Source organism: Alosa alosa, chromosome 23, assembly GCF_017589495.1.
Source record: "Alosa alosa isolate M-15738 ecotype Scorff River chromosome 23, AALO_Geno_1.1, whole genome shotgun sequence".
NCBI classification, from domain to species: domain Eukaryota; kingdom Metazoa; phylum Chordata; class Actinopteri; order Clupeiformes; family Clupeidae; genus Alosa; species Alosa alosa.
The window spans coordinates 3814097-3839859 of record NC_063211.1 but is presented as its reverse complement, the minus strand read 5'-3'; the positions used below and the strand labels follow the sequence as shown (position 1 = coordinate 3839859).

At 40.6% G+C, this 25763-nt stretch overlaps 2 protein-coding genes across 3 annotated transcripts in view; one reads left to right on the top strand and one right to left on the bottom strand.

The window, feature by feature from the left end:
* tpp2 (tripeptidyl peptidase 2) overlaps nt 1–16286 on the top strand; it is a 29660-nt gene extending 13374 nt beyond the window's left edge. The window contains exons 14-29 of one of the 2 annotated variants that reach the window (XM_048234430.1): nt 297–373; nt 496–602; nt 776–930; nt 2028–2144; nt 2895–2995; nt 3436–3532; nt 3620–3757; nt 4094–4338; nt 5650–5728; nt 8416–8454; nt 10789–10934; nt 11605–11701; nt 11842–11972; nt 12111–12336; nt 13352–13471; nt 14355–16286. In XM_048234430.1, coding sequence (XP_048090387.1) covers nt 297–373; nt 496–602; nt 776–930; nt 2028–2144; nt 2895–2995; nt 3436–3532; nt 3620–3757; nt 4094–4338; nt 5650–5728; nt 8416–8454; nt 10789–10934; nt 11605–11701; nt 11842–11972; nt 12111–12336; nt 13352–13471; nt 14355–14444 — 1965 coding nt within the window. In that variant the 3' untranslated portion in view covers nt 14445–16286. The remainder of the gene's footprint in view (nt 1–296; nt 374–495; nt 603–775; nt 931–2027; nt 2145–2894; nt 2996–3435; nt 3533–3619; nt 3758–4093; nt 4339–5649; nt 5729–8415; nt 8455–10788; nt 10935–11604; nt 11702–11841; nt 11973–12110; nt 12337–13351; nt 13472–14354) is intronic. The other variant, XM_048234431.1, reaches the window with a different exon arrangement.
* A 75-nt stretch (nt 16287–16361) lies between these two features.
* On the bottom strand, nt 16362–25703 carry LOC125288926. Its single transcript, XM_048235633.1, has 9 exons — nt 25522–25703; nt 22407–22483; nt 21966–22114; nt 21617–21740; nt 19688–20842; nt 18217–18368; nt 17985–18102; nt 17028–17402; nt 16362–16583 (listed from the first exon to the last, which is right to left on the bottom strand). The coding sequence occupies exons 2-9, from the start codon at nt 22417–22419 to the stop codon at nt 16537–16539; spliced, it is 2133 nt and encodes a 710-aa protein (XP_048091590.1). The 5' UTR covers nt 22420–22483; nt 25522–25703; the 3' UTR covers nt 16362–16536.
* Between the last annotated feature and the right edge of the window lie 60 nt (nt 25704–25763).

The window sequence follows — 25763 nt, the reverse complement described above, 5'->3', positions numbered from 1 at the left end:
GAGTCATTTAACCATATACCGACTTATGAAGATGATTAATTAACACGAAAACGTTGCCTGGTGTCCCTGGTGTAAGGGTTCTGTGACTCATCTACAATGTGGTCAGGAACATATTAAAGTGTAATTTCTTTCAACATTGCAACTTGGTCTTTGGAGCTGCCTTTTTAGTATCCCTACAAGGTTGATTTTCTGTACCTTAAAAACTGAATTTGATCTTTGTGAATAGTATTGCTACGATGTTAACGTGTGTGTATTCTTGCCCGTATTTCTGTAATTTGCATATCTGTTGTCTGTAGGTGTGCGGATATGACACAACAGCCCCAAACGCAGGCCCTCTCTTTAGAGTGCCCATCACCGTTATAGTCCCTGCAAAGTAAGATGGAACATTTATGTCTATACATATATATGATTCATTAAAACATGAAACTCCCTTTGGGAAGGAAATGGGATCTGCTGTCTGTTGTTATGTAACTTGTTTATGTTTGTCTTGTGTAGAGTCCCAAATGGACATAGTCCAGAAATTTCTTTCACTGATGTCCACTTCAAACCGGGTCAGATCCGCCGGCATTTCATCACTGTACCTCAGGGGGCGTCCTGGGCAGGTGTGTGTGTGTGTATTAATACGATAGAAGGGTGTTCTAGAATAATGACAGACTGATCACTGATTAGCCACTTAGAATTGTGTTGTTTGTATCACAGTAAAGTCTAAGAAACTGTGTTTAATACATGCTTGCGGTCAATAACTTCCTTGTCTTCTGTGTCTCGTCCTCTGCAGAGATCACGCTAACGTCACACTCGGGAGACGTGTCCTCTAAGTTTGTGCTGCATGCCGTCCACCTGGTCAAACAAAGAGCTTACAGAGCCAATGAGTTCTACAAGTTCTCCTCTCTGCTGGAAAAGGGCTCTCTGACGGAAGCCTTTCCCGTATTGGTATGCAAACATACACACACACACAGATGCGCGCGCACACACACACACACACACACACGTGTGCGCACACACAATATATATAGGGGTGGGCAATATGGACAACAAATAATATCTCGATTATTTTTTTGATTTTGACGATAATGATAATTAGTCGATATCCTTTAAAAAAAACTGTTTTCAGAGTTACGTTACAGCTCATTATTTATGAATAGCATCATTACAATAATAACCAATAACCTAACCTGTGACTTACCAAACCAATGCATTGTCACTCTATCACACATTTCCAATTCTGCCTCCACTTGTGTGTGTGGCAATGATATGGTCTAGCCATCTACATTACAGAGGATAGATAGGCCTGAAAAATTCTGAAGCTAATGTCCCTTTCGAACCTTTACTTAGGTTTCACTCCAAAACGAAACAGATCTTACAGAATAGAAACTAATGCATTAGCTTATGGCTAATGTATATGAGAAATCCCATAGAGATGCTAACGGTTAGCATAATCGATAAAAGTTGATATTTAGAGCGAACTTCAGTCCATTTACAAAAGGGTAACATAAGAAGATTTCTTTGTTGACAACTGACTGTTAAAATACTCAAAGGCTAGCCTAATGTTTACATATAATACCGTGACTTTAACTCATCAATGCCACTTCAACGAAGTAGCTGCACAAAATAAACATTAGGCGTGCGTGTGACAACGTGGACCACTAGCAATCACGTGACTTGCTCTGCTGCAGCCAGGGGCTTCTCTCGCATACACCTCCTGGATTTAGTGAATGTATGGGGGTTCAATGCAAATCAAAATCAATTCAATTCCCTCTAAGTAATTTAAATACTCGATAATGTCAATTTGCACATCGCAATCAGCAATCACGATATTATCGCAGACGATATATATCGCCCACCCCTAACACACACACACATATATATACATATATACATACATACACACGCACATTGCATGGCAAGACGCGACACAGACACACGCGGCTATCACATATATACATTGTTTTTCACTGTGGTAGTTGTTAAAATACAGTAAGATTCTTATGTGTTCTTGTGTTTGTGGTTGTGTGTTTCTGTGATTACAGCCGGGAAGGACCGTAGAAGTGTGTGTAGCACGCTGGTGGGCCAGCTTGGGTGATGTCACAATAAATTATGTCATCTCATTCCACGGACTGATGACCACGCCCTCTTCCTTGCACATTGTGAGTTTATCCAAACAAAATCTCCCTTTAAGTCACTCATGGGGTGCGTCTAGATTCATGCAGCAACCTACACTGCTGGCTTAAAGGAAAAGTTCGGTGTGATATTGACCTAAAGGGTGTTGAAGCATGATGCCGATCAGCAACTGGAATCCATGCATTTCCACAGAATTATTTTTGGAATCTGATCCCTTATCATACCTGTTCATTCGTATTCGTCGCTCGACTTATCGTGACTAAATTCAAGATGGCGGCGAACGGTAAACTTCCTGAAGGTACTGTCTGTATAAATCGTCTTGTGAATAAACTACCAGTGCTTTTTCAAAGTTCTCAATGTCTCATTTTAAATGTCAGGGCCCTCGGAAGTCTACCAATGAAGTGTGGAGCTACTTTGAGCCTCGTAAATGGTGTAAAACAGGGATTTATTTGTATGGCTAGTCCGATGCCCGAGACACCCCCATTGAAAATCTGTTGGTAGCATCGGCTAACTAACGCCAGATTTCGGAGTGCAGGGGACAAGCCGAGATGAGCTATGAGACAACAGTTCACACTCGGTATCATGTTTCAACACACTTTAGGTCAATATTACACCGAACTTCTCCTTTAAAAGCAATGCATTCTGGACTTTTTTGCACAATGCAAACATGCCTTGTATGAAGTCCAGCACTGTAAGCGGCCTGAAGATGAACGCACCCATAGTCTCCTTTTCTTTTTCTGCTTCATTGACCCTCAATATGGCTTTCTTTTTCCCAGCATGCATCTGAAGGTATATCCTCTTTTGAGGTGACATCACCTCTGCGCTATGAAGACATCTCGCCCAGTATAACTCTAAAGAACTGGGTCCAGCCTCTTAGGTACACCACAGCACCATTAAAATACTTTTACGTTTTAAGAAACATATTTCTTTAACCAGTCTTTGTTTTTTGTTCAGTAAACAAACATAATTATTGTGTTTTTAACAATAACATTGAATTCCACAATGATACATTTAGAAATGACTGCACCATGGTAATCATATATTGCCTGTTCTTGCATTGATTTTACAAACAAATATTACATATGTAATAACTCACACTTGTGTAATAACTTACACACTATACATGTCCCGTATGTATGGACCCTTTCAAGAGAGTTCCATTATCAGCATCATAGTTGGCCCCACAAGGCTTCCTTTTTAACATTCCATATGTTATCTTAATGCAGAGGAAGTAGATTGGGGCCCAAATAGAACGTTCAAGCATTGTTTTTGTTTTTATTGATGAAAGGGTCTATATGTTTGCTTTGCTTTCTTCAGGCCCACTAGTGCTAAGACTAAAGCTCTTGGTGCTCGAGATGTTCTTCCCAACAACCGCCAGCTCTATGAGATTGTTCTCACATACAATTTTCACCAGGTATGTACCAGCTGTATGTGTGTAAATGTATGTGTGTGTGTGTGCACCAGCACCTCTTACTGTGAGGTATGCTCCTCTCTCATACAGCCCAAAAGCGGAGAGGTGACGCCTAGCTGCCCACTGCTCTGTGAGCTGCTGTATGAATCAGAGTTCGACAGCCAGCTTTGGATGCTTTTTGACCAGAACAAAAGACTCATCGGCTCAGGAGATGCGTATCCGCACCAGGTAGTAACCCCAAAACAAAACAAGTGTCACGAAAAAAAAACAGCACCGTGCACATAGAAAATGTCCTTATATCGGTGTGAAACGGGTTTCGTTGAATTTAAGATTACATTGGCCAGGCATTTCTAGTGCATGTATGCCACTGCATTCATTGAGGCCAAAACATGCCATTGAAGAAGTATTGAAACAGATTTAGCAGTGTCATAATGTTTGGCAGTCGTTCATAGGGCAAAGGTGATGACTACATCACAGTTAATTTATAGATATCATTTTGCCATTTTCACAGTCTCTTTGTTATGCTTGTGTGTTTGTGTGTATGATCTGCCGAATCGGACACAGTACTCGCTCAAACTGGAGAAGGGGGACTACACAGTGCGCCTGCAGGTGCGTCACGAACAAGCGTCCGAGTTGGAGCGCCTGAAGGACCTGCCCTTCATTGTGTCACACCGCCTGTCCAACACGCTCAGCTTGGACCTTTACGAGAGCCACCGGGCTGCGCTGCTCTCCAAGAAGAAGGCCAACTCCCTCACTCTCTCCCCAGGAGCCTGTCAGCCATTTTACATCAACGCCCTGTCCGATGACAAGTACGTGCCCTCTAGAAAAGCACTCTTAGCCTGATCTTCAGAGTTGTGCAAAAATGTACAAAATCTGCCTTTAGGGTCTAAAAACACTTGTTCTATGACCGGTCAGTTCAGGTATTTTTTGTAATTTATGCACTAAACACTGCGTTTGATCGAATCAGCGCTGCGCAGATCTGGCTAAACGTAAGGCATGTTTGTATTGAACGATTCAGCCAAATCTGTGCAGCGCTCCAAGATAGATTGATTGATTTGAAGATACCGGACCAGGAAGCCATGGAATTGTATTCCTACAGATTAGATTAGATTAGATTAGATTAGATTAGATTAGATTAGATTAGATTAGATTAGATTAACTTGATTGTCCCAGAAGGGAACTTTGTCTTGGCCATACAGACCATACAGCTACACACAGCTGCTTACAATACAAAACACACACAAGTTCAGCGCCCAATACCACATAGAAGACAACAGAAATCAAATAGAGTAAGCACAGCAGACATAGGAATCAGTACCTCAATCTCTAAGCAGAAAACACAATACACACAACAATATTTCACATAGCCTCTAACTACAATAAAATAGTATTGCACATTTCCTAATTGTGTCTCCCACTTACACCAGTGAATATCACTGTTCTTCACTCAATGTTATTGCACAGTCCCTTTTTTCTCCCTAGATATTGGTATTGCACATTTCCTGATATTGCACATTTCCCAGTATTGCACATGTCCCCAGGTATTGCACATTTCCCAAAAACTCATAGGACCCCCTATACTCAAAAATAAAATAAGATTTTAAGTTCATCACAAAGTCTGAGTCGATTGTCAGTAGTGCAACCATACATATAAAAAAATATTGCACATATTTACAACATTATAAGATACAGGTCTTGATATAGCCTCTTTGTACTCTTTCAAAGTGTACAATACTTCGGTTTGTCTGTAGAAACCCTCACCACACTACCATGGAAGTGTAATTATATTTTGAGCATTGTTAGTGATATAAAATAGAGACGTGGCATCTTGCCCTGTTGCACTGTAAGCCCATTGAGTGATAAAGCAAATAAACGGTCTTGCTCAAAACGCCACCAATTACTGTAATTTTGCTCTCAATCAAAAGTTTGAAGTTGTTAACAACCTTAAATAGACCCTAGGTTGTTTTTACTCCGGATTTACACTTTAAATTTACACAACATGACGCAGGATACAAAGACAACGCAGAGTTGGCTGGTAATAGTAATATTGTTTTTGTTTTGTTTTTTGTTTGTTTGTTTTTTTTGGTTCGGTTGGGGTTTGTGTTTTTCCTTCTTTACAGAATCCCTAAAGGCACTGGTCCCGGCTGCTACCTGACTGGATCCTTGGTTCTACCCAAGGGCGAGTACGGAAAGAAAGCAGTGAGTTGCCCGGTTTCTTTCTAAAAAAAAAAAACTCTTCCCCTTTGGGATCTCATTGGGAATACTGTGGGACTACTGTGGAACTTACTTGGATGACAAGATAATCTTTACGGTCATGGCTGACTATTGTTCATGTTTGGGTACTGTTATTACTTATGCAGATTCAGTAGATCTCTCCCTGAGGTAATATCTTCCAGTGGGATTAGTTGTTTAGACCACCCTTTACCCCAACATAAGGCTAGAACAGGGGTGGAGACCACCCTTGACCCCAACATAAGGCTAGAACAGGGGTGGAGACCACCCTTTACCCCAACATAAGGCTAGAGCAGGGGTGGAGACCACCCTTTACCCCAACATACAGTAAGGCTAGAACAGGGGTCAAGACCACCCTTTACCCCAACATAAGGCTAGAGCAGGGGTCGAGACCACCCTTGACCCCAACATAAGGCTAGAACAGGGGTGGAGACCACCCTTTACCCCAACATAAGGCTAGAACAGGGATTTAGACCACGCTTTACCCCAACATAAGGCTAGAGCAGGGATTTAGACCACCCTTTACCCCAACATAAGGCTAGAACAGGGGTGGAGACCACCCTTTACCCCAACATAAGGCTAGAACAGGGGCTCCAGACCACAATTACCCAGGGATTTAGACAACATAAGGCTAGAGCAGGGATTTAGACCACCCTTTACCCCAACATAAGGCTAGAACAGGGGTGGAGACCACCCTTTACCCCAACATAAGGCTAGAACAGGGATTTAGACCACCCTTTACCCCAACATAAGGCTAGAGCAGGGGTTGAGACCACCCTTTACCCCAACATAAGGCTAGAGCAGGGATTTAGAACACCCAGGGATTTACCACCCTTTACATAAACATAGAAGAGGGGGATTTAGACCACCCTTTACCCCAGCATAAGGCTAGAACAGGGGTGGAGACCACCCTTGACCCCAACATACAGTAAGGCTAGAACAGGGGTCGAGACCACCCTTTACCCCAACATAAGGCTAGAGCAGGGATTTAGACCACCCTTTACCCCAACATAAGGCTAGAGCAGGGGTTTAGACCACCCTTTACCCCAACATAAGGCTAGAACAGGGGTGGAGACCACCCTTGACCCCAACATAAGGCTAGAGCAGGGATTTAGACCACCCTTTACCCCAACATAAGGCTAGAACAGGGGTGGAGACCACCCTTGACCCCAACATACAGTAAGGCTAGAACAGGGGTCGAGACCACCCTTTACCCCAACATAAGGTTAGAACAGGGATTTAGACTACGCTTTACCCCAACATAAGGCTAGAGCAGGGGTCGAGACCACCCTTTACCCCAACATAAGGCTAGAACAGGGGTGGAGACCACCCTTTACCCCAACATAAGGCTAGAGCAGGGATTTAGACTACGCTTTACCACAACATAAGGCTAGAACAGGGGTGGAGACCACCCTTTACCCCAACATAAGGCTAGAGACCACCCTTTACCCCAACATAAGGCTAGAACAGGGGTGGAGACCACCCTTTACCCCAACATAAGGCTAGAGCAGGGATTTAGACTACGCTTTACCACAACATAAGGCTAGAACAGGGGTGGAGACCACCCTTTACCCCAACATAAGGCTAGAGACCACCCTTTACCCCAACATAAGGCTAGAGCAGGGGTGGAGACTACCCTTGACCCCAACATAAGGCTAGAACAGGGATGTAGACTACCCACAGCATATAAGGCTCTAACAGGGGTTTATACTACCTTTTACCACAACATTAGGCTAGAACAGGGGTGGAGACTACTTTTTACCACAACATTAGGCTAGAACAGGGGTTTAGACTACTTTTTACCACAACATATAAGGCTAGAACACAGGTTTTCAGCTCTTATGTTGTTTTGACGTCAAGGCAACAACCCGATTCAGGTGAACATCAAAGGAAGGAGGAAATTGTTGATATTAGTTAAGTTTAATTCTAATAATATATAATTTATATAATTAATTTATTAGTTGATTATTTTTTTTCCCTGTGGTCTGGTCTCACTATTCCTTTGTAGGATAAGCTTAGCAGTGAAGTTCCCATTACTAACTGAACAGTTACTAATGCTGTACATTTAACGGCCCAGTTTATGTTCTTTATATCTATATATAAGTCCCCTCCCCTACTTGGATAGGAGTTTTTGGAATTGCCTTCATGGCATCTGTTTTTTCAGGATGATTGGGTGGACTGGGCACAGACATAATGTAATTGATTGAGAGGACACAGTTTGATCGTCATATCCTCATACTTCACCCCATGTAGGTTCATGTAGTGTTTGTACAAATGATATAATTCTTTTGGTGGTGTAACATCTTGCCTAACTTAGCCACGGGTGTAGTTCTCTTCCATTAAATCGGTGATCATTGTAGGGCTGCAACTACCAATTATTTTTATAGTCGATTAGTCTGTTGATTATTTTCTCGATTAATCAAGTAGTTGTTTATTTAGATTGATCTTCGGCAATGCATGAGGGGATTATACATTTTCAGTGTAGTCACTTGGATGAGGATGCAACTTAGTGATAGAATGAAGAATGAAGTTGGAACGAGAGAGAATGTAGAGAGACGGAGAGAGACAGAGAGAGAAAGACGGAGAGAGAGAGGATGTTTGACGAGTGTGCTCCTGTTTTTCTCCTTCTCATGATGTGTCATTCTAACCACCAGGGCCAGGCCACAGCAAAACGACAAGGAAAGTTTAAAAAGGTACTGCCTGAACTAGGTTACTGTACTCTGTAAAGACACTACCTTAAATTACTGTCGGTTAAAAACACAAAAAATGTACATGGGAAGTTGCCCATTCATGATGCAAATCAATATATTTTTTCCCTCCAGGTGTTGTAACGTTGAAAAGAAAACTGTGTGTGTTACATATAGTTAGTATAATTGTAAATAAATGTCCATTATTTTTTTTTCATGCCAATCATTTGTTTGTTTTTTGCAACTTAACACCGCTAACTGTGAAGAGGTAATAAAGGGTGCCGCTAACTGTGAAGAGGTAATAAAGGGTGACTGTGCTCAGACATATAAATATATATATGCGCTGGCATGAATGATGTCTTTATGAACTTTTCCTTGTCTAAGGTAGATGGCTTTTTCATTTTGTTGAGGTGTCAGAAAAACCCTTCAAAGAGTCGAGCCTTACCTTATCAATAGATAGGTATATCAATAGGCAAATAGACAGAAAGGTGATAATTGCATTTGAAACATTGTGAACAGTTTTATACGAGCTTTGAATATCTAATCGAAACATAGCTGGCTTACAGATTTTATAGAATGCTTGCTTTGTCACAGTTAACAAACCATGGTGATGATATGGCATGTAGAATTCCACACCGGCCACTTTAACATCGAAATCTGTTTAGGTTTTTTTTTTCTCTGGATACAGTGTTAACATGGAGCATGAAGCAACACAGCTAATTATACATTTCAATAGTGATTTTATTCAGATAAAAGGAAAATGTGTGACATTTCTAAAAAAGCATAGAGTAAAGTGAATGGGATTCAGCAGGTGCTTTTATCTGGTAAGAATATATATGTATATGTTAAGAAACTATAAATCGCGTTTTTTGCACAAGCAGTGAGTCACATACCTCTATTGTCTTCGGTCGCTTCCTGTAAAGTCCATACTAGTCATACTACTTGACTTCCTGTAAAGTCCATACTAGTCATACTACTTGACTTCCTGTAAAGTCCATACTAGTCATACTACTTGACTCGCTGTAGAAAGGGAAGGGCAAATGGCTATCTCATTTGTTTATTGCATGTTACGCCTAAAACACATTGTTTTGCTTAGTAAGAAGTAAGAAGCTTAAATACAACCTTTTTGAACCATGCGCCTGGTGTGGAGCCTATTTTTTCCGCTGTCAAAATAGGAAAAGTTTCAGACACACCCTAAACACACTTACCCCTCGCGATTCTGACTATCCATTTAGAACACTAAAAATGACCCTATATCGCTAAACACATCACTCCTGTTGTGACACCATTTCCCTCAAAAGATAAGTCACTATTGGTCTAATTTTTCGCTTCAGTATTGTAATTTTGGGGATTATCTCACCTGAATGAGCCTGATGAATGTACTTGAATGAATAGGAACCGGGACAAAGTTTCTCCAATTCCACAACATTATTTTTCCGTGGCATAAGAGGTTTTGTCTGGCTCAGTATTGGCACGTAATAAGCTTTAGAAATCATATAGCATTGAATTCATAGCATTGGCTCCAAATCCCAAACCTTATTATTGATTGTATTTGCAACAAAGCACTCTGTTGTCGCAGTTCTTTATCTAAGAGCTGTTTCTTGTGTGACAGACTGTTGGATTCTAGTCCCATGATTGTTGTTAATCGTTCATTTATGATTTACCCTTAGAATGCACATCCCATTATTCTCACTGCTGTATAATCAGTGTTTCAGGATATGCGTTTTTCTTTTTTAATTACTTTTAATTATTGTCATTGTTAGTCATTATTGTCATCGCTGTCATTTCATTAAACTTTGTATAACTTTAGAAAGGTATTTCTAAATGTTATTATATTATAATATATTAATATATATAATATATAATATGTTTTAGACCTCAGCTCATTACAACTTGTTTGTTTGTACACTATGCCAGTTTAAAAAGATGTAAAATAACGTTTTACTTATGAAGGGGATCATATCAAAAATCTGATAGCTCCAGTTGAATAATGGTAGAGTTGAGTAGGTAGTAATCTCTTAGAAATAAATGTATAGCATGACAGACAGCCTCTTGTATTGGTCAGGCGGATGTTCCAGGGGTTAAGTAAACCAGCTGTGTTTTGTTATTTGAAGCTTTCTCACAGTGCCTCCCAAAAGTTCCATCCAATCATGCGTGTTTGTAATAAACACTTCATCAAACGGCATTGTAATTGTGGTGTTGTCGCACAATTATGGTGCTCTTGAGAAATCGCCATTTTGGCTTGTTTCAGGAGAAGTAAAGAAAAGGAAGTCCTTGTTGCTCTGATGACCGTTTCACGCGCCAGTAAAACAATATTGTGTTTTCTTGTGGACTTTTCAGGATGTTGTACCGCTTGTCTACCACCTGATTTCCGCTCCCAACAAAGCCAAGAATGGAGGGAAGGATAAAGAAAAGGATGGAGAAAAGGACGTGAAAGAGGAGTTCTCTGAAGCCCTCAGGGATTTGAAGATCCAGTGGATGACAAAGTGAGTAGACTGTTCTCAGATCTCTGCAATATGTAACCCAGCAATAAGCTAAACCTACAGTAATTTCCCCTGTTTTAGCTGCATTATGTGTAAAATGCAAGACTGTGTATTGGGAATTAGCCGAAGTGTGTCAACAAGTAATGCTTCGGTTGTACCAAAACGTGTGTTCACCGAAAATACTTCCCTCCTTATTTTGTGCAGCCACTGCACGTAGGCTGGCGTTTTTAGGAAAAAGATTTGTTACGTTTTTATAACGACTTGAAGCCGAGCAGAGTGGCAGTGCTCCTCAGAGCCGCCCACGGACATTAAGACTCGCGTACATTATATTTCTTACGTTTTGGTACAACTAAAGCACTAATCTTCAGGTGCTTGTTGACAGCCATGTCAACGAAAAGGAAACTGGTTTGCCGAAGCTAGTGAACAGAGCCCATAACCCAATGAATCGGAATGAGATTGTGCTTTAATCAGAACGAATAATTAAGAGAACTGTGTTCCCATGTATAGCCCGCCTCTGTGTATTAACCTCATAGCGTAAGAAACTTTGCAAAATCAATGTGTAAACCTCGGTTAACGGGCGGAAAATTACGGTAATGCATTTCATGTTCAGGACAGTCAGATGAAGACGAGCGACAATTGTGCCGTGTGATGATCAGTGTGGCTTACTCTACAGGTTAGACAACAGCACTATTTACGACGAGTTGAAGGAGAGCTTCAGCACCTATCTACCACTTCATGTTCAACGCCTGCACCAGCTTGATTCAGAGAAGGTGCACATCTACTCAGATATGAAAAAAAAACATTTATTTGAATCTTCCTGGCTAATCTTTCTATGTGTAGATGCTGTATACCTGAGCTGTTTTTCATCAGATGATTGGTTATGTCTAACTCTATCTTATCCTTGGTGCAGGAGCGATTGAAACGCCTGGTAGATATCGTAGATGCTGCGGATGTGGTCGTCTCACACATTGACCAGACGGCCCTCGCAGTTTACCTTTCAATGAAGACCGACCCCAGGCCTGACGCTGCCACCATCAAGAGGTTTTAAAATTATATCCGTACTTTACTGCTACGAGCACTCTGCTGCCTTCACAGGAAATGATGACGTTCACAATGCAAGCTTTCGCCTATTGCTTATTTATGTTTTATTTGTGTGTGTGTGTGTGTGTGTGTGTGTAGCGACATGGAAAAACAGAAGTCGTCTCTGTTGGACGCTCTGTGTCGGAAAGGCTGTGCTCTGGCTGACCAGCTGCTCCAGGCTCCGCAGGAGGAAGGAGCCATCGCTGGAGCAGGTGCCGGCGCCCGCGTCGTGGGCAGCCCTGATGAGGCAGCCCAGGATGTGGCCAAGGCCCTGACCGATACATTTTGGGAGGTGCAGAAATGGGCAGACCTCACAGATTCTAAGGTGTGTGTGTGTAGATTGGATTGTAATTGTTATTCTTTCAGTCAGTAAGTCTGTTTCCTTTCATGTTGCATCACGTTTTGATCCACCACAAACTGGTACACAAGCTTTCAGTCACTGTCCGAGGCCCGGCATGCAGGATTGGACCCAATAGCAGACACCAAATCAGGAATTTGAAGAAGACAGGGACTTTACTGACAACGTGGTTTAACTTTGTTTAATGACAGGCAGGCTAGAATTAAACATCACAAAACAGGCAAAGACAGTTCAACACTCAGATCATGAAAATCCCAAAATCTGAATCCATTTTTAAAGGTGAAATGTAATCCAAAAACAGCACAAAACCATCAAAACAAGACTTGACAAAGACTGCATTTGACTTGATACAGACTGGACTAGACACAGAATTAACTTGAGCCAGACAAAGGCTGTGTCCGAATCAGAAAAAGTCCTGCCTTCTAAGATAGCATTTGGTGGCAGCGAGGCATGTCTGTATTAAATATTCTATAAAATGCTGCCTTCCAAGAGTTTTGAGGGCAGCGTAGATGCATCCTTCATGCTGCCTTCAACGTCCAAAATGTTATTTAATTGTGAGCAGCTATTGGTAACTGGCAACAACTGAAAGATGCAGTCGAAGTTATTCTGCTTTCTGGTATCCTGGCAACTGCGTTCTGTGTTGCTATCTTGCCAGGCCACTCGAAACATAGTTAGTACCTTGATGCCTGCTAAGGCAAGTGACTCGTTAGACAGCTGAAAGCTGTGAGGCAGCAGGCAGCTGCCTTCCATTTCTGACTAACGTGTAGTGACTGGGAACAGGTGTGCAGGAATAACTCAATCAACAGAAACCAGGAAATGCAACAGGCCAACCCCCGTAGCGAGCAATAGGGGTACACGGCACCCACAAAACACAAGACAGATCACAACAATTGTTACGTACTTGTTTGTTTCTTACCTACTATCACATTAGCACGTTTACCATACAAGAGTTGTCCTTGAACCTGTCTTGTTTTACTCTCAGGTTTTAAGCTTTTCTTACAAGCATGCACTTGTGAACAAGATGTATGGGAGGGCTTTGAAGTATGCATCTAAAATCGTTGAAGACCGACCCAGCAAAGACAACTGGAAGAACTGTGCTCAGGTAGGTCACATGATTTGTTCTTGAAGCAAAGTGGTTTTCTACATTGACACACATTTGAATGACATGCAGTGCGCAATACAGTGTGTAAATACTGACTCAAACAAACCTGTGCTAATTAAATGAACTGGGCAAAACCTTTTGCCAATCTAATAGCATGCAACACCACGCTACACACAAACACCGGTAGATCAGTGCACAGACCAGGAAGTTCTCATTAGAAGTTCTCATTAGAAGTGACTCAGTTTCCATGAAACTTTTAAAAATCATTAATGATAAACTCTCAAACTCCCTCAAGTCAGCCTCTGAGATGTTTCTCTAGTTTAATAAAACACTACAAATAACCTAACTAATTTCTGCTATTTTGCCGTGCAACATGTCAAACAAATTTACAACAATATTAGTGTGATTTCCACAGCACAGTAGCCAGATGTAGACCAAACCAGTCCCCACAACACAGCGTTATTTTGCTGGTGATGGTCTCAAAATATTGAAATCAGTTATAATCGAAACAATTGTAATCAAAACCCTGATCAGAAGAATAAGTGAGAATACACAGCCTATTAAGATTTAAAGGCTATGTTAATATGACATTTCATACTAAAATGTAGAAATTACAATTGAACCCCTTTTCTACTGTACGTAAACAACAAAACAAAACAACATTTAGACTTCCTTCACATACACTGATGCTGTCATTTGTGAATCTGTAATGCCAGATAGTTACATTAACAACTTCCTTTTGGAATGACTTTTATGCAAGCTCTAATCAGTTCATTCATCTGGCAAAATACACCAAAAGCAATTAAGCCTGACAACCACAACCTACTTATGTAGGAAGTACTGTCAATTTATTTTTAAAACTGTATATCTCTGTTTCCTGCAGCTGATGCGGTCTTTGGAGTGGATGCATTGTGCCAACTTTACTGACAACTGGCTTCCCATTATGTACCCGTCTGAGTACACACCCTTTTAAGGGGCCTGCGATAAATGTGTCGTTTTAACTGGCTGCCAATAGACTGCTTACATGTTCAATATGCAGAATGCACAGACAAACAAAGGCAGACCTCTCACCCTGATGAATGCAGTAGAAATAACAAGTTGGAATGGAACTTGATTTCCTACGTTCTTTTACGGAACACTCACAGAATGACCTAATTACTCCTCACAGTACGTGTACCCCCTCAGCACACTGCACTGTGGTTATTGCGAAACATAATTGGATGCTCGAGCACATTTAAAGATAGAAGCAGTGGGCACATTTTACTGTCATTTCAAAAGAATTCAACTTTTCTCTGTAATGCTGAGAAAATGTTGTTCTGAATTTAGTCAAAAAAGGCACTCTCAGATGAGTTGGCGTTCTCTCTGTATATGTATATACTTGCGAGGGATAGCCATTTTAACCATGTGGGGAAGCCTGAGTGTGTCTTGGAGGGTCGGATTAATGCTAGCCTCCTTGAATCAGAAACAGTTGTCAACGGTACCTCACATAAACCTTTCATCATAACATCAACATAAACATGATATAAACCTGTCATGGCTTATCCCGACATGTCATAAAAGTCCATAGCCTGTAATAAAACAATGCCTAGTTATCATTGTCTGTGTTTTGTCATGACGGCTCTCAATATATTTCACATCATACACTTATGTTATGTAAAGCTCTCAGAGCTGTGAGAGCAATTTCTTAGAATGGCACCATGATACAGTCTCATTCAGCAGTGACTATCGTAATGGCTATTGGCTGGATTATGATATATGTCATGACATGGTTAAACCAATCCAAACATTGAGGTTACAAGTGAAACGTTAGCCCATTCTCTGTTAAAATATCTGTAGTTGTGAATTATCACAAACAGTTACCAAGGCAATATCAAATGTAATTAATCCTTATTATTTTCTGACATTTATGTAAAATGTATGCATGTTTTGTAACAGTTTTTTTTGTAAATTCAGAATAAATATGACTGGGCTTTTATTCACACAGCTGAGAAAGACCAGGTTCAGTCTTGTACTTAATCAAGAATGATGCTTTAGATGCATTATAAGTTTGCATATGTCTGTGCCTAAATGTGTGTTCTTGTGTATGTGGGCGAGCGTGGGTGTGTTTGTGTGTGTGTGTGTACATGCCATGTGTGAATGTCCTGTTAGTTCCCTTAATTGTGCTGTTTATTTATTTATTTATTTTTTTAAAAACACTTAATGTAGCCAGACATTTTTAGTGTGTCAGACAGAATTTGTATGCATTACCACCAATGCCAAAGTCACAATATAGACTCCGACTATATATCAGATATCCTATTGTTGAAGACCTTTGTCTTGTGCAACCCAGTGGAGCTCCAGCACAGGACTGTCTGGTACGGGGAGTGAGGGAAGATCTGGTTCCCCTGCCCTCCCCTGTATCTTCTAAACAAATCATTTTGTTGTTGTTGTTGTTGTTCAGGGTTTTACAGTTTTGCTGACTTTGTTTACAGCAGGTCCTTTTACGAATGCCTTAATATTCACACTTTGACTTGGGACATCCTCAGCTGACTTCAGTCACAGGTTTCATATCACATACAGGTTTGATGTTAATGACCTCAGAAATATTTATTAAAGTATTGTATCTACAAAGTATAAAATAAAACCTAGTCCATGCTTACATTTTAGTTGTAAATGTACCAGTATTACTTTACTTGTTTTGTTATCTATGGACTCGGAAAATGAGTCATACTCTTGTTATCTCACTGAATGTGTAGAATTATGTCACAATGTTGGAAAAATATATTCAGAAGAAAATTATTTCAAAGTGAAAATAAAACAGACAAAATATCACACAGCTTGTGACTTTGTCCAGTATTTGATTGGATTAAATTAAATTAAATTAAATTAAATTAAATTAAATTAAATTCAGTTCAGTTCAGTTTTCTTTATTTATGCAATGCCAATACAATAGGAAATCTCAAGGAGCTTTACAGAGTCTACTCCCTAGAGCAAGCATTAACAAGCGACGATGGCAAGAGACAAGTCCCTTTGAACAGGAAAAAGCCTTTAAAAAATAGCAAATAATGGCTCATAAGGAGTTTCCATCAGCTTGGAGGTGTGAGGGGGGGGGGGTGCTGCAGGTAGAAAGGAACTGATGAGATGAGAGATTCAAAAGGAAGCAGAAAAATCAGGAAGAAATATTAAAACATTAGCACACAAGATTGATTGATGGTTGATGAAATTGAAAAGAGATAGCATTGTAAGCCTTGGATGCATGTAGGCCTAAGTTCTAGATCTTTAGTAGACCATTTCTATTAAGGAATGTTGAAGGAGGCAACACGATCAACCCGTTCAGCACAGTGATTTGTTTTTCAGACAAGGAGTGGAAACTAGATAGGTTCTGAAAAAAGAACAGATCGTTTGTAAATGAGATGGGTGTTGGGGTTTGCGAACATGCAGCAGCGTGCGATTCGTACTGTGAAATGGCTGAAACCTTTGTTTTTTCCAGACGTATTGACATAATCATTTGTGAAACCTTAAGCGTATTGTCCGCACAGTTAAATAGCCCAGTGAGATGGTTTCTTTGTTCTCTTACCCCAGCCCATGTAGACCCTCACATGCCCTGCCTCCAAGAGCAGCTTGGTGTGGAGAGCCCGCTTGAGCTGGGCTTTGAACGTCAGGTCTGCCTTGCGGCGAAACTCGTGTGCCCAGAGTAGGGTGGTGCCACGGTGACAGAAGTGACACATGGTGTCCAGCAGCTCCTTCTGGCAGTTATGATCGTGGACTACGTCTGCTGCCAGGACGAAGTCGTAATGATAGATGGACAATGGGAATGACCGAGCGAGGTTGCGCCCCCATTGGAGAACTTCCACTTGAGGTGAGTATTTTGAGCGCCCTTTGGTATTGGCACTCAGATTCTCAGTCAGGATTTCCAGCACCTCTGGCAGGTCAGTCGCGGTTACCCAGGCACCTTTAGAGATGACCAGTGTTATGATCAGTTGTAATAATTTCCTAATTATTTGAATGACACATCTCCATGTTTGTGTTTAATATTATGTGTGACTTGTCGATATTGTATTGTATATTGCATAATTATTAGTCGCATACATAGATACTATTAAAATGTAATGAAATGGCACTAGATATTTAATTAATATCATTTATTTTTCAATTAATATTTAATCATTTGGATATTTAATTATACAGCTCTGAAAAAAAAATAGAGACCACTGCACATTTTTTTACATGTCATCCTACAGTTGCTGAGTGACATTCAAGTGAGTTGACGGTTGATATGACCGTCGATGTCACTCTCAGCAGCTGTAGGATGGCATCAGAAAAATGTGCAGTGGTCTGTTATTTTTTTTTCAGAGCTGTGTATAGTTACATTACTATATTACTGTTTACCTACCTACCTACCTACATGTACCACATGTGTTTTATGGTACATGAAAAACTTTTCACATATTCATTCTCATCATACAAATACCATGGCATTTATTTGGCGTTATGGACGTGACAGTTTTGCGTGGAATTGCCCTAGACTACTTACCAAGAAGACTGGCCACAATAGCCACTATGCCAGTACCAGCTCCCAGTTCCAACACTGACTTGCCGTGTAAATTGACCTGCTGCCTCTCAGTCTCTAGGAATTTACAGAGAACCGATGTCTGAAACAGAACAAGGAACAGACCAAGAGCAAATAATTATTTGTAGTAATATATAAAATATATATGAGATATAAAAAATATTTATGATTAGTGGATTTTTTTAATAGTTCTCACAGCAGGCCCATGTTTTCCTCCACTCCAGCTCAGGGGGCGATGTAGAGTTATTTCATATCCAAGAAAATGATGGATTTCTGTTTCTGAGTCTAAATGGACAGGGGATCTGAGCGTTAACTCTTCATCATTTGCATGTTTGCTCTTAGCTTCCACTGCAAAGGAATAATAATAAAATCAATATTATGTTAAGACCAGGCCTAGTCATATTCTTAGTTAGCAAAGAACTTTGCCACTCCTGTTAGGTTGACAGGTATGTATGGAGAAGACCGAATACAAAATAAAATATTGTGTTATGACGGGCATGTTCTTAGACCAAGAACAGAAGTTTTGCACACTTGTTAGGTTGACAGGTGCAGGAGAAGACCAAAGATCCCGCACCTTAGCGCCATATTCTTAGTGACAAGATCTTAGCGCCATATTCTTAGTGACAAAATCTTAGCGCCATATTCTTGTTGACAAAAAAATCAGCACTAAAGATTCATTACAGTGCATGAAAATTCACTGTTCTGTTATCCGAAGTCGTCGTCGTCTTCTTCTTCTTCTTCTTCTTCCCACCAAATTTCTGCGTCTAATTCAGCTTCAACCGTTTAACGTAGAAACTTCGTTCAAACTTTGTAACGTAGGTTTTGAAAAGGACACTTGGGGAATGTATTTTTCACTTTTGTAAACTTTATACTTTTTGAGATATTAATAAAAAACAAGCTTATTTTTCCCCATAGACTTTGTATGGGGACTATGACATCATAATGGGCTAATTAACTTGATTTGCACCTGTATCAACTTCCAGCTGCTCAACTAGGTCCCATCAAAAAGCTAGTTAAACTGATTGCACCTGTATCAACTGCTTTCTGCTCAATTAGGCCAACTCTCTCTGTGTATCTCCATTCGACAAGGATATAAGGCACATTCCATCCAACTTTCTATCCATTCATCCTCTTCAAACCATACACTCATCTACCCATTAAACTATCCCATCAACATCCATTAAACAATCTGCCTATCAACATCCATTCAACTTTCTGTCTATCAACATCCATTACACTATCTACATTTAACTTTTAAACTATATACTCTGTCTCAGGCTTTAAACATACAATCTGGCTCTACAGATCCTGTTCAACTATTTCCTCTGCCCACAACTGTTTCAAAATAAATGTCCTCACTACAATAATTCACTATTAAATAATGTAACTATTTAAACTACTCAACTATTTAACTGTTCAGCCATTTCAACTGTCAGTTGTTATCAACTATGACTTCTGCCAACTGTTATCAAATAAAAGTTTGTTTTGCATTCTGTGTTAATATACAGTATGTTTATATTTTCATGCACTGGTAATTTCCTCAAAATTACATTTTCTAGTTCAAGATTACAATTTGCTTGATTGTGTAGACAGTGACATTTTCAATTGCATTTAACTGACGGAATTCTCAAATTCTAAAAAAAAGCATTACAGATGAAAATACTTACAGTTTAATCCATTCATTTCACTTGTTCTACAATATGATATTGGTAATTTATCCACTTTGTTTTCATATTTCTCATAATCCTTTTCCAAGTTATGCTCCCCTTCTCTCAGTCCACTGGATATGTTTCCTTTAATGTCTTTGTCTTCTTTTTTCTGTGCTGTGCTATTGTGATCACCTTCATCACCACTCGCTCTTTCTTCACCTTCATCACCACTCGCTCTTTCTTCACCTTCATCACCACTCGCTCTTTCTTCACCTTCATCACCACTCGCTCTTTCTTCACCTTTGTCTGAGTCCTTGTCTCCACAACCGTCCCCCTTCGGGTCATCATCTCCTTCATCGCTCACCTCTGGTGCACAATATTCTTCTATTCCCAGAACATCTCCTTCATCGCTCACCTCTGGTGCACCATATTCTTCTGTTCCCAGAACATCTCCTTCATCGCTCACCTCTGGTGCACAATATTCTTCTGTTCCCAGAACATCTCCAATGTGTCCATCAGATTCATCTATTTTTATTTTCTCATTTCCTCTCTTCTCTCCATTCTCATTTAAGTTTGTGTCCACATATTTATTTTCCGTATTTCTGTCCTGGTCTCTGCCTTCCACTTCATCATCTGAACATCTCTGCTTTTTCTCTTCCTGAAATCCTTCTATCTCGCTGTGTGTCGCAACGTGCTCAGCAGGCCACCTATTTATCTTCTCTTTTATAGTTTGGTCTTTATCCTCCTCCTGCTCCACAGCCTGCATGGTTTGGCCAGAATCTGCTTGTAGCTCCCGTGCAGTGGCCATGTAGATCCTTATCTCATCTTTTTCAGCCAGCAGCGTGGTATGGAAGGCCTCCTTAAAGCGCTCTATAAAAGCCAAGTCTGCTTGATAACGAATCTTGTTGGACCAAATGAGGGTGGTTCCTGATTTGCAGAAATGGCGCATGGTGACCAACAGTTCGTTCAAGTAGTCGTGGTGGTAGACCACATCAGCTGCCAGCACGTAATCATACTGATGAGTAGTGCGGGGGAAGTTGTTCTCCAAGTCGACTCCCCAGGAGAGAGTTGTTACTTGGGCTGGGTGTCGGCAGTGCCGCTTGGTGTTCCGTGACAGGTTACATCTCAGATTCCCCAGAATCTCTGGCAGGTCAGTTGCCGTTACCTTGGCACCTACGGAACATTTACTCATTTTAAAATTTAAATGTACTAATTCTAACATATAGCACTTTTTGCAACATTCGGCAAATATCTACTCATGATCTGCTAGCTCTCCATTCTTTGAGAACACTGTTAAACAAAAACAAAAACAGTCTTCTTACATTGGGCCTCACCCTGGCTCTGTGAATTGATGAACAGCGTGTAGGCAGTCTGCCCCCAAACAATTCTAAAACACTGTATGGAGTTTCTCTGGGAGCACTGAAGGAAGGAGTGAGCTACCTCTCTGGTGTGTTTTGATTGGCATCTGGTTCAAATATAATGTATGTTGCTTTAGACAAAGTATCTGCGGTAACACATTACTTGACAGTATTGACATAAGAGTGACATGACACTGTTGTGAACGCATGACACTGTCATGACACATGAAACCTAACCCTAATCCTAACCTCTAACCCTAATCCTAACCCTTAACCCTAATCCTAACCTTAAATTGTTATGACAAAAACCGAATGTAACTTATTAACAGCGTTATGTCATAAACGTTTATTTGACTTGTTTATGACACATTAATGACAGTGTCATGTCACTCTTATGTCGACACTGTCAAGTAAATGTAACCGTATCTGCTAAGAAGCATGAACATAAATATAAATATAAACATGGATATAAACCGATGCATCGTCATCCAGCATCACTTACTCTACCTTTAATCCGTTTATAAAATTACTCAGATTTGCTTTTTGTTTTTCAAGCCTCTGTTTTACACACGTAATAAAGTATACCTACCAAGGAGAGTAGCCACAATTGATAATAGTCCAGTCCCTGCTCCAATCTCAATGGCTGATTTATCAAGTAGATTAACCTGCTGTCGGCCTGCTGGTGTGTCCAGGTACGTACACAGAGCGACTGCCTGGGGGTGGCAGAGATAATTACTTTTCCAGTTGTTTAAATAACATTGTTCAAACACATTTACCTTAATATTGCTGTCAGGCTAATGGTTAATCTCATTAGTGAAAATACGGAGCCAGGGAGGGGGTCTTTGTCAGAGATAATTACTTTTCCAGTTGTTTAAGTAAGTTCAAAATGGCCTTTTGTCTTTGTGTCTACAAAGTCAGAGTTACAGTACAGAGCTCACCCCTGGCCAGATCATGGAACCGTAGGAATCCAGGGATTCATAAATGCAGATCTCATAACCAGCAAAGTGGAACATTTCTTTCTCTGGTCTGTAGAAGACACTCGGTGACCATGTACTTTTACAGGCCGCCTTGGTGTCAGGATTCTCTGCTTTGGGTGAAGAAAGAGATGCTGGTGAGTGACACTTGAGGCTTTAGCACACACACGCATGCACGCACACACACACACACACACACATATATATATATATATATATATATATATATATATATATATATATATATATATATATGTGTGTGTGAGTGCCTGTATATACACACACAATATATACATATGCATATACATTATACACACAATAAAATATGTAAAATATATAATAATATATGTGTTACATAACCAGAAAAGGGTTCGGAATATGTGGAAAATTATATATGATACTCACCTAAAGTTGTCATGGTTTCTTGTTCTAACTTATCTGTTCTTTGCTATCATCTCCATCACCATTTGGTACTTCCCCTGCTTCATAATAATAATAATAATAATAATAATAATAATACATTTTATTTGTTACATAGCACCTTTCAAAGCACCCAAGGTCGTTTTACAGAGTAAACAGTAAAAAATAATAATAATCAGCACACAAATTAAAAACTAAAATAAAAACAGTGGCAGTAAAAGGCACATTAAAGTCCATAAGCTATCTTGAAAAGGTGGGTTTTAAGAGCCGTTTTGTATTGTGAGATGGAGTCGAATGTGTGAGAGGAGTACAAATGCGTAAGTGGAGTGAGTTCCACAGTTTGGGTGCAGCATAGAAAAAGGCCTTTGCTCCCATTGTGGTGAGCCTGATGTTTGGTACTGACAATAATCCAGCTGTAGATGACGACCGTAGTGAAGGGGACGGTGTATAAGTCTGTAGGAGTTGACATATGAAGGGCAGAGGTAATGCAGGGCTTTGAATGTCATCAACAGGATAGCTCTATCAGGAGAGGTGTAACATGTTGGGAGGACTTGGTGCGGGTGATAATCCGTGCTGCAGAGTTTTGAATGAGTTGGAGGCGATGGATGAGTTTGTTTGGGATACCTGTCAGGATTGCATTGCAGTAGTCAATGTGAGATGTTACAAGGGTGTTGACAAGCACTTCAGCAGAGCATTGTGTGAGTGCAGGGCGCAGTCTGGAGATGTTTCTGAGGTGAAAAAACGCAGTCCGACACACATTATTGATGTGGTTGATGAATGAAAGGGTACTGTCCAGGATAACACCAAGGCTCTTCACCTGTTTGGAGACAGGTATGGTGATCTCACCAAAGGAGATTGAGGAGATACTGTTTTTTGCAAGCGTAGATGTGGTGCCAATAAATAACAGCTCAGTTTTCTTATTGTTGAATTTCAGGCAATTGCTTGTCATCCATGTCTGTATGTCATGGAGACAAGCAATGAGGGTATTGCGAGGGAGAGTGGTAGTTGGTTTGGTGGACACATAGAGCTGTGTGTCATCAGCATAGGAGTAAAAGTAGTTGCCATAGTGATTGAGGATGTTCATTAGTATCCTTGATGTTATTCATCTCGTGGTTGACCATCTCCTCTTTAATATTTTGGACTACTTTTTTTATTTACTCTCTTGCTTTCAAATATTCTGTTTGTGTTCATGTGTTGCTGGGCTGTTTCAGAGAGTTGTGTTTTTGTTGTGTTTTTGTTGTGTGTGACTTCAGGTTGTGTGTGACAGGTTGGAGGTCGACCATCTGACCACGTGGTGCAGGGACAACAACCTCCTGCTGAACGTCAGCAAGACCAAAGAGATTGTTGTTGACTTCCGGAGAGGTCACACCCAACACCTGCCACTGACCATCGACGGTGCTGTGGTGGAGAGAGCGAGCAGCACACCAAATTCCTGGGGGGGGTGCACATCAGTGAAGACCTCTCCTGGACCACCAACACTGCATCACTGGCTTAAGAGAGCTCAGCGCCGCCTGTACTTCCTGCGAAACTCAGGCAAGCAAGTGCTCCACCAGCCATCATGACCACATTCTACCGAGGCACCATTGAGAGCATCCTCTCCAGCTGTATCGCTGTGTGGGGCGGAAGCTGCACTGAATACAACAGGAAAGCCCTGCAGCGCATAGTGAACACAGCTGGAAGGATCATTGGTGCTTCACTCCCCTCCCTGAAGGACATTTACACCACCCACCTCACCCGCCAAGGCGACCAAAATTGTGAGTGATGCAAGTCACCCGCTCACAATCTGTTTGATCTACTGCCCTCTGGGAAGAGGTACAGAAGCCTGCGCCTCCCCACTACTACCAGACTCACCAACAGCTTCATACACCAAGCTGTAAGGATGCTGAACTCTCTCCCTCCTCTCCCCCCCCCCACCCTCAGCTACATAACATCCTGGACATTGGACCCACAATGGCCGCCTGCACTACTCCACTTGCACACTTGAACACTTGCACACTTGTACACTTTACAACTTGGTGTTGTTGTCCTGAAAACACAACACTTCTGCTGCTCTTACATAACTTGCACCACTATGCCACTTTCTTTATTACTTAGGTCAAACAGAACTACCCAAGCCTTTTATTGGCCTGACTTTGCACTAGTATTTTATTGACTGTCTATGCACAATTTCAACCAAATTTTGCTGCTCTTATTTTTTCATTATTATATGTGCCCTCTTATTTACTTATTTACTTACTTTTTTGTTTACTTGAATGTTATGTTTGTCTGTGAACTTAAATTGGTAAAATATGTCTTGTCTTCACCGTGGGATAGTGGGAAACGTAATTTCGATCTCTTTGTATGTCTGGAACATGTGAAGAAATTGACAATAAAGCTGACTTTGACTTTGACTTTTTCAGGGATCGCATCTCACTCTACCAGATGTGTGGTTTTAAAACCTTCGTTGACTCTCTATATAAATGACAGATCAAATGAGCAGTCAATGTCAGCCTCTGTGCCCAACTGTCTGCCTTTTCCCAGATCAGGGTGGAACCTGGCTATAAGAAACTGAGCATGATGACCGGTAGCTTTTCCAAATAGACATGGTGGTATACAACACAAACTGCTACCATATAATTAGGATGATGAATAGCTTGGGGGAATGTTGTTTCCAGATCTTTCTTCCCTGTGCTGTTGGGAGGCGTTCTCACAGCGCCCCCTGGTGTGTTTAACAGGTTGCATCTCAGCTTCTCAAGTGTCTCTGGCAGGGCTGTGGCTGACACTTTCATTTGCACCAGAAATGTCTTGAATATTCACCTTTTTCTTGAAGAAAGACATTTTTGAAAAACTTGCCTATCCTTTTTTTTTCAATTGACTTAACCAGATGAACTATGTTTTAACTATGAGCCTGCTGATAAACTCATAAAGCTAGAGCCTTCATGTATTTAAAGAATTAAAAATAAATGCATATTATGATGACCATATATTTCCATTGCTTTAAAGAAATATTAAAGAAAATATACTATTGAAGATCCTGTTCAAAATATTACATACAGCTTTTATGAAACAGTGCTTTGCAATATTATGTTATTTTAGCATATTATTTTATTTTATAACTGACCTTAACTTAGATTTCCTTTCAGCGCAAGTCAAGCCTCTGATTACACTCTACCTTCACATCCTCACGGTCTTGCACCCTTTTTTTTATCAGCTTTCATGATTCCCAGTGACATGCTTGAAAGCTTGTTGCGAATTTATGTGTGTTTAAAGGTCTTCATGAGACATACAAATACGGTTTGGAGAGTAAAAACATCATCCATCAGGACACTCCCAGCATCACAAGGATGGAGCAGTTTAGAGTGT

Bases quoted from the DNA above. Each gene is read 5' to 3' on its own strand.
- LOC125288926 (XM_048235633.1), bottom strand. The intron at 17,403-17,984 runs GTAAGTAGTCTA...TCATCTCTAAAG, and splicing joins TATTGTGGCCAGTCTTCTTG to GTGCCTGGGTAACCGCGACT. The intron at 16,584-17,027 runs GTAAGAGAACAA...TCATCTCATCAG, and splicing joins GAGGGTCTACATGGGCTGGG to TTCCTTTCTACCTGCAGCAC.